The 9,873-nt window shown below is 40.1% G+C and overlaps 1 protein-coding gene across 1 annotated transcript; it reads right to left on the reverse strand.

Moving 5' to 3' along the window:
* Positions 1 to 1,987: 1,987 nt before the first annotated feature.
* Positions 1,988 to 9,283, reverse strand: LOC139374834 (uncharacterized). Its single transcript, XM_071115986.1, has 3 exons — positions 8,598 to 9,283; positions 7,300 to 7,430; positions 1,988 to 7,107 (listed from the first exon to the last, which is right to left on the reverse strand). Exons 1-3 carry the CDS (start codon positions 8,872 to 8,874, stop codon positions 5,902 to 5,904), a joined length of 1,614 nt encoding a protein of 537 aa, XP_070972087.1. The 5' UTR covers positions 8,875 to 9,283; the 3' UTR covers positions 1,988 to 5,901.
* Between the last annotated feature and the right edge of the window lie 590 nt (positions 9,284 to 9,873).

Here is a 9,873-nt window from a genome sequence, read left to right on the forward strand (position 1 = left end):
TAATTTGTGTTTTAATTAATACATTCCCCCCCCACTGGCCTACACACAATACCCCATAATGTCAAAATGGAATTAGGTTTTTATATATATATTTTACAAATGAATTAAATTAAAAGCTGAAATGTCTAAAGTCAATAAGTATTCAACCTTTTATGGCAAGCCTAAATACGTTCAGGAGTTAAAATGTGCATAACAAGTCACATAGTTGCATGGACTCACTGTGTGCAATCATGTTCAACATGATTTTTGAATAACTACCTCATCGCTGTACCCCATACATATTTAAGCTTGCCATAAGAGGTTGAATACTTATTGTAAGGTCCCTCACTTACAGTGCCTTGCGAAAGTATTCGGCCCCCTTGAACTTTGCGACCTTTTGCCACATTTCAGGCTTCAAACATAAATATATAAAACTGTATTTTTTTGTGAAGAATCAACAACAAGTGGGACACAATCATGAAGTGGAACGACATTTATTGGATATTTCAAACTTTTTTAACAAATCAAAAACTGAAAAATTGGGCGTGCAAAATTATTCAGCCCCTTTACTTTCAGTGCAGCAAACTCTCTCCAGAAGTTCAGTGAGGATCTCTGAATGATCCAATGTTGACCTAAATGACTAATGATGATAAATACAATCCACCTGTGTGTAATCAAGTCTCCGCTTTTAACGGACCTCTGAGACTATCACAGTGCAGGTGCATTTATACGGAGACTTGATTACACACAGGTGGATTGTATTTATCATCATTAGTCATTTAGGTCAACATTGGATCATTCAGAGATCCTCACTGAACTTCTGGAGAGAGTTTGCTGCACTGAAAGTAAAGGGGCTGAATAATTTTGCACGCCCAATTTTTCAGTTTTTGATTTGTTAAAAAGTTTGAAATATCCAATAAATGTTGTTCCACTTCATGATTGTGTCCCACTTGTTGATTCTTCACAAAAAAATACAGTTTTATATCTTTATGTTTGAAGCCTGAAATGTGGCAAAAGGTCGCAAAGTTCAAGGGGGCCGAATACTTTCGCAAGGCACTGTACCTCTTGTTTGCTCTTTCAGGCCCACAAAGGCAACAAGAAAGAAGTTGCTACATTAAATGTTTCTCTGGGATTTGAACTCTCAAACTCTGGTTTGGGGAGCAAACACCATAACCACTACTCTACCAGACAGACGGAGACTAAATGTTAAGGGGTACTTCAAAATGCACACATCAAAGACAACATTTCAGAGGTTGGAGAATGGTGTGGGGGCTTGTACTTCTTGGATCCACCAACCGTTCCTCAATCTTCTTCTGATGACTACAAACATAGATTATGAATCTTCAAAACCTACACTATAGAATGGATGTGTTTAGGAACGGGGGACGAAATTCGAAAGGGGCATGTTTCCAATTACCAGAAAATAGACCCTAGAAATGTTATTCCATCATCTTAATATTTGAACTTTGTCCCTTCATTTGCCTACTACTGTCTATAAGCTATCATAACATGTGGGTTTTTTCTTGCGGACAAGGTATCGGAACACTTTTGAATGGTCTACAAAGCATGCCCCCATGTCAAAGTTGTTTTTTTGCAGACAAGGATTATATTGTTACTCCACGACATAGTATGTTATCACAACTCTATTAAAAGGGCATTCTATGCAAGGTGTCAATTCAGTCCTTCTATTTGATGGGAACTAGCCCATTAGAAGTACTGCCAAATTCTCTAAAACGGAGGCAGCTTATGGTAGAGAAATTAACATTAAATTCTCTGCAACAGCTCTGGTGGACATTCCTGCAGTCAGCATGCCAATTGCACATTCAACTTGAGACTTATGTGGCATTTTAGTAGCCTTGTATTGACCCCTAGCACAAGGAGCACCTGTGTAACGATCATGCTGTCAGCTTCTTGATATGCCACACCTGTCAGATGGATTATCTTGGCAAAGGAGAAATGCTCACTAATGGGGATGTAAACAAATCTGTGCACAAAAGTTGAGAAAAGCTTTTTGTGTGTATGGAAAATTTCTGGGGTCTTTTATTTCAGCTCATGCAACATGGGACGAATTGTTTACATGTTAACCAACACTTTACAAAGCTAAATGTTAGCGATTCCCATTACACAAGCTTGAACATTTAGCTCTACGCTAACCTCACCAGGTGGCAGTGAATATTTCCTGTAAAAAAAATCTGTTTCAGCCTATCAAAGACCTTGAACTTTTTCTCCACAAATCAATGGCATTTCTTAAAATAGAACAACTTGGCCACTTTTAAACCTCAATTCAAGGTTTACTTTTGTTCCTCTTCACTTGGTCTGTCTCAGGTGTAGATTGACAATATTACATAATCGTCGCATCCTTGACTAGGAGACTTACTAAAGTAACATTTTTGTATATAAGTCCCACGCTTTTGCTTACCCGTTTCACATACATCCATGTGTTTTTACGGAGAAAAGACGAGGTCTGTACAACATTTAAATTTATCGTACATTGTAAAAAAAAATCAGTCTCGTGGAATTGTCATGTAAGGTAACCATCATTGCTTTCCAGGTGGCAAACCGCGCAGAAGCGGTTTAGTAAACGAACCCGCGGTTAATATACACTGGCGAACACCCCTCGCTGCCGGCCTTTTTGGTAAGGAAAATACTGTTCACTGCTGTTCCACATGTGACGAAGTGGATGATTATAATACACACATCATTGTATATGTAGGTCTACACGTCTATGTGATAGAGCATATACTATAGTAGTGACGATTATTTATGTAGCGGTGCCAGTAGCCTATGTACCAGTCTGCATTTTTACATTGAATTAATGGATTTCACATGAGGGCTCAAGGAGTGATTCGTTTAATTTATGTAGGTCTATAGCCTCTCACACACATTGTCAAAGTGAATTGAAGTGTACCATACAAAGTCCCATATGCATTAATAAGTTAAAGCATAAGGATGACACTATCTGACGTGAATTAATGTAGACTAGCTATATTCGTGATCGGAATTCCTATATTACAGAATATGAGAATCGAAGTTGGATAACTTTGTCAAATAGAAGTATTCACCATCTGATACTGCTAAGTGTCTTCCTCCATTTAAGACTGTCGATTTGGAATATTTTACATATAGTAGGCTAAGTGTGGGTTCGGATCCGGAGTCACAATACACTTTCTAAATAACTGCAATACTCCCATCTGTAGGATGATGGTGAGAGTGCAACCTGTAATCCTACTCTATTACACTTGAATGCTTGTCGAGTCAAATAACGTGACGAAGTAGATTATTATAAATATGCATATAAAACGTAGGCCTACATTTATGTGTACAAGTCCATATAATATAGCCTATGCAATATGATTATTAGGCCATAGCAGATTGTTTGTCTGCAAGGCTGAATAAAAAGGTAGCTCCTTATTAAATTAATTATTAATCTTAATTTTCAAACTGTTGGCTGCAGGCTACGTCCCTTAACACAAAATAAATGGAATTTCAAAGGGGGGGGGGGGGGATCTCAAGTGAGATTCGAACCGAGCTAATCACAATTTGAGCAGTAAATCAAATACACAATGTAGTTGCTATGATTATCAGTGTGCGGTTATACTTCTGTTAAGGACGCTTCCATGAAAAATTGTTGAAACATTTTAATTTGTAAATACACAATTTATTACAGGAAAAAATCAAGGCCACCTGGTGAGATTAGCATAGAATTACATGTGCAAGTTTATGTAATGGGAACAGCTAACATGAAGCCTTTAATCACGTGCATCTACGTCAATGATTTTAATTGGCGGATGCTTCAATTTAACCTTGGCTCCGGAGCGTTTACCCATCCCCACTACGTTTGCGTCCTATAATGTGGTTACAGAATGACTTCATGGTTGTTAAACCCTACATGGAGAATTTAAATATGATGGGAAAGGGGGATACCCAGTCAGTTGTACAACTGAATGCATTAAAATGTGTCTTCCGCATTTAGAGATGTGTGTAAATATAAGTCCACTATGATAAGTCAAGCCAGACAAACCTGACTAAACTATTTGGACATGTAGAGTAGGTGTTTGTTAGTGTTTGTTGTTATGTGTAGGTATATTTAGTAAGCATATACTGGTTATAAAGCGCTGTCGGGTGTATGCAGAATAAGGGTGAGATCAGATGTGATGTACAGTACCAGTCAAAAGTTGACACGCCTACTCATTCCATAAAAATAAAAAAAAATTCTACATTGTAGAATAATAGAAGACATCAAAACTAGGACATAACGCATGGAATCGTGTAGTAACCAAAAAAGTGTTTAACAAATTCTTCAAAGTATCCACCCATTACCTTGATGATAGCTTTGCATTCTCTCAACCAGCTTCATGAGGTAGTCACCTGGAATGCCTTTCAATTAACAGGTGTGCCTTGTTCAAAGTTAATTTGTGGAATTAATTTCCTTAATGCGTTTGAGCCAATCAGTTGTGTTGTGACATGGTAGGGGTGGTATACAGAAGATAGCCCTATTTGGTAAAAGACCAAGTCCATTTTATGGTAAGAACAACTAAGCAAAGAGAAACGACAGTCCATCATTACTTTAAGAAATGAAGGTCAGTCAATGCGGAACATTAAGAACTTTGAACGTTTCTTCAAGTGCAGTCGCAAAAACCATCAAGCGGTATGATGAAACCCAGAGTTACCTCTGCTGCAGAGGATAATTTCATTAGTTAACTGCACCTCAGATTGCAGCCCAAATAAATGATTCACAGAGTTCAAATAACAGTTCTCAACAGCAACTGTTCAGATGAGACCGTGTGAATCTGGCCTTCATGGTCGAATTGCTGCAAAGAAAGCACTACTAAAGGACACCAATAAGAAGAGACTTGCTTGGGCCAAGAAACACGAGCAATGGACATTATTCCTGTGGAAATCTGTCCTTTGGTCTGACGAGTCCAAATCTGAGATTTTTTGTTCCAACCGCCGTGTCTTTGTGAGACGAAGAGTAGGTGAACGGATGATCTCCGCATGTGTGGATCCCAGTGTGGAGGTGTGATGGTGCTTTGCTGGTGACACTGTCAGTGATTTATTTCGAATTTAAGGCACACTTAACCAGCATGGCTACCACAGCATTCTGCAGCGATATGTCATGCCATCTGGTTTGTGCTTAGTGGGACTATCATTTGTTTTACAAGAGGGCAATGACCCAACACACCTCCAGGCTGGGTAAGGGCTATTTGACCAATAAGGAGAGTGATGGACTGCTGCATCAGATAACCTGGCCTCAACCCAGTTGAGATAGTTTGGGATAAGTTGGATGGCAAAGTAAAGGAAAATCAGCCAACAAGTGCTCAGCATATGTGGGAAATCCTTCAAGACTGTTGGAAAAGCATTCTTCATGAAGCAGGTTGAGAGAATACCAAGAGTGTGCAAAGCTGTCATCAAGGCAAAGGGTGATTACTTTGAAGAATCTCAAGTATTTTCATTTGTTTAACACTTTTTTTGGGTACTACATATGTGTTATTGTATAGTTTTGATGTCTTCACAATGATTAAACAATGTAGAAAATAGTAAAATAAAGAAACCCTTGAATGAGTAGGTGTTTCCAAACTTTTGACTGGTACTGATTACTAAAGAATCACCAAAATGGGACTTTTCATTCTATTGAACATAACACATTAAGTACACTATTAAAAATGAAAGCGGGCATTTCCTAACATCATGTAGACTATTCAGTACAAACTCAATATGTAACAGACATTTTAGGCTTATATATCACACAATGTCTGGATGCAATATTCTACCCAGGAATATTCAACACTGAAATCTGTTAATCTCATTATTCCAAATGCATCTGTGGATCTTTTTTTGCAGACAACAATTAAAATTAAACTTTGTCTTTAATGCAGGGTTTGATCTAAATGTAATAAGCTTTAAAGTAGAATGGTTTACATTTTATAGAGTGGGATGGTTTTTCTGATGGTGTATCCTGAGGTAGGTCCTCTCTGAGAACCTCTTCCCGCAATGCGTACAGGCAAACGGCCTTTCCCCCGTATGGACCTTCAGGTGCCTCTTCAGGCTGCCAGCCTGGGTGAAGCGCATGTGACACTGGGGGCAGCTGTAGGGTTTCTCGCCTGTGTGGACCCTCTGGTGCCTCTTCAGGTCACCAGCCTGGGTGAAGCGCATGTGACACTGGGGGCAGCTGTAGGGTTTCTCCCCTGTGTGGACTCTCTGGTGGATCTCCACCTTCTGGGAGCAGCTGAAGCCTTTCTTACAGAACATGCAAAGGAACCGTTTCTCTTTACTATTGCCTGATGTTGCTCCCCCTCGCGGAGCCTGGGCTTTAGGCCTGTCGTTTGAGTTCAATACCTGATCAAAAGGGATGAGGCCGTTTGAATCGGAAGGCCCCATTGAGGTGGACACTGGCTCACGATCCCTGAATGAGTGTAAAGGGGAGTGGGTTGTGACAATTGGATTTGTCTCTAATCTTCCCTTGTAATCTAAGAAATATCTGCCCTGTGAGTGTCCTTCTCCTAGGTGACTATCTGGATTCAGTGTTGGAGGAATGTCGCCTTCCACTTTCACAGTCACCTCATCTACGACCAGACCATCCCCTTTCTTATCTAGGCACCCTTCAGAGTATACACTACTACTGTACTGGTTCCAGTCCCCTCTAGACAGATCAGTCTGTGTCTCTAAACCCAAGAGCATGTTGCCAGAATCCATCTCTGTAGCATAAGAACAAGACGGATCATCACCGCCAGTGTCTAACACATCACTATCACAATGGGAATGAACTGTCCTTTGGCTATGGGGAAATACCGGTATATATTCTGAGCCAGGAGCAGGAGGACAGCCCATTCTCCTCAGCCCCAGTCTCTCTGGGTCTGATCTGTGGTCAGATCCTGTATGTAAGAGCCTGTGTGTTACAGTTAAAGTATCGGTGTCTGTCTCTGACTTGAGGATATCGTTCAGCGTTCCACTGACCTCTGCGATACTACATTGGGTCCTGGGCTGCCCTGGGGTGGTGGTGGGGTCCTCTGTGGCTACAAGGGGCACTCCATCTACCCCAGTCTGGATTTCTCTGCTGTGCCGTGGGTTCTCATCTCCTTCAGATCTCTCTAGCTTGACCCTAGGACCTGCAGCGTTTGCATCTTCAGACTGAGAAGACGAGAGGAGGTTATTACCGGAACATTAGTTGAGTTGCTGTAGGGCCTCACAAGCTCCCCTTTGGAAGATAAATTAGGATGTACATGTAAGCAAGTGAATAGATGAGGGGAGCCTTTCTTAAATAAATGGGCCATATTTGATTTGCAAAAGGAACTGTAATTTGTTTTTCAATGCCACACTAACCTCTATCACGATAACGTGCTGGGTTGAGGTTCTACTACCCTCATCAACAGTGATTGGCTGGTCATCTCTCCATGTATTGTGTCCCACTGGCTTCACAAAGCTCCTTTGGCCTCCAGTTAGATGTCCTTCACCTGAGAGAGTGATTGGAGAAGAGAGGTGGTTAGGTTAACTACTCAATGCTCAACGCTATAATTGTACACTATTGACACGGTCTAGAAAATGATGTAAAGTAACACTTCTTATAACTTCTTGATATACTATTTATTGATTGATGTATTATGTCCCATGCATCATTGCTTTCATTGAGTAAATAAGAAATGTTTTAATTTAGCAAATAATTAGAAACGCAGGAAATCAAGAATCTGGTTAGAATATGAGTGTCAGATAGCTAAGTAATCAGGGGAATTAATACATACTATCCAAAAACTGACCAAGAACTAATTTTGGATAAACACCTGAACACATGTGCAGAAAGGCTATAGACTAACACCGGATAATGTGATTTAACCAAAACATTTGGTATCTATTGTACTAGTAGTTACAGGTGTGGCAATACAAAATGTAGTCAGAGATTTTTCAACTAATCCGGTATTGGCGATACTATCTTCATCCTCAATTAGTGGAAACAGGAGTCTCATAAAATGTCTGTCCAGTTGCAGGGGGTCTGTTTGAATTTAGAAAATGCTCCGTTATTAAAATAAATACTTTTTTGGGGTCCATTAACTAATCCAACAATGTTCAATCCTGTTTTTTTCAAATCTTCTCTCACTGGTTGAGTTAGTTTTGAATGACCCACCAGAGTTTGGACATTTTAGACCATTCCATTGGTCCATAAATGAATCTTCACTTACCAGATGCACCGCCAAGCAAAATTAACTCCACCATTGATTGAGACAGGTGAGTCCACCCCAAACTGTCTAACGTCATGATGACAGACACCGGTCTTGGCTACTTCATGGACCAAAAATCGGATTGAATTTAGAAAATGTACAGTTTTAAAATTAAACGGACTCCCTGCAACTGGACACAAACATTTTTATTAGACTCCTGTTTCCACAAATCAAGGACGAAAATAGTATCGCCAATACCAGGTGAGATTAGTTCATCTCTGGCGACGTTTTGTAGAGCCACGCCTGTAACTACGAGTATAATGGTCCAAAACATATTTGGTTGAATCACATTCATTATCTGGTGTTACAATCTGTACCTAGTGCAGAGGGAAACGGGGAGATAGGCACTGTGCTATACACTAGGGGCGACAGGCAGCGCACAGTCGTCGTCCTCCTGCAAAAATGTACCTCTTGCCATTCCTCTGTATCGGTCGAGGATCTTGACACTACTGGGACGACTGGCGAGGACGCGCTCTCGCATTGTCCTCTCTGCGCGCTCCCGGGCCACCTTAACTTCCAGTAGTTTCCTTCGCAATGCCCTGTTTTCTTTCTGGCTTTGAGTTATTTCCAAACGAAACACTGCATAGTCGTCGTCTACGAGTTTACAGATCTCTGCCACGGCGGCATTCGCTAGCACCTCCATGATGGAGGCTATTTGAGTGTGAAAAACCATACAGTTAGCCATTGTTAGCAGCTAGCGTTATCTAGATAATATCAATCAACCAAGCCCCGTCTCCAACGCGAATTAAAGATGACCTAGGGTAAGTATGTGATGCAGTGCAGTTAAGTCATATTTAGACTTCCAGGGTGTTAACAAGCGTCTAAATCACAACAATAAAAATGTTAATAAAAACGTAAATGTTTTTACCACTGAAGCAGGCAAGAATAACAAGCTAAGTACTTCCAGGTCACGGATTTTTGTAATCCTTCAGAATAAGAATCCTTTCCTATTACTTTGTACATTAATAATTAAGGCGAAAATGTGCAGAATTGTCGATATTTTATACTAGTTATCATACAACCAATAATTACAAGTATTTCTAAAATATATTTTGATTGTACTTAATTTTATGTTTTCAATCCTAAATGGTCTATTTTTTGTGTATCATTTATTGCACCTTACATAATTTTCTGTATGCAGTAAAAGGGGGATCCATTTTAGTCAGGGTCACTTTAGTTTCAAATCCAGAGTTAACACCCAGAGGAATTTGCTGCTCATTTTGCGGCCCTTTAAATCAGCTTAAATCCAATAATTTTTTAAATATTGGACATACATTACGGTCCCGCTTTAAATTACTTCCAGTTTATAGCCTTCATAAGCACTACATTGGGCTCCCGAGTGGCGCAGCATCTCAGTGCAAGAGGCTCCACTGCTGTCCCTAGTTCGCATCCAGGCTGCATCACATCTGGCCGTGATTAGGAGTCCCATAGGGCGGCGCACAATTGGCCCACCGTCGTCCGGGTTTGGCCGGGTAGGCCGTCATTGTAAATAAGAATTGGTTCTTAACTGACTTGCCTCGTGAAATAAAGGTTAAATATATATTTGTTTAAATACATGCAAAAAAGCATCCATAACCATATGTCATTCTTTATAAAAGGTTCATAAATGTGGCATAACCGTGTGACAATCACCAATGTCAAATGTGACATAACCCACTGTCAAATGATATAAACACGTGCTTTA

This window comes from Oncorhynchus clarkii, chromosome 19, assembly GCF_045791955.1.
Source record: "Oncorhynchus clarkii lewisi isolate Uvic-CL-2024 chromosome 19, UVic_Ocla_1.0, whole genome shotgun sequence".
Classification (NCBI taxonomy): Eukaryota; Metazoa; Chordata; class Actinopteri; order Salmoniformes; family Salmonidae; genus Oncorhynchus; species Oncorhynchus clarkii.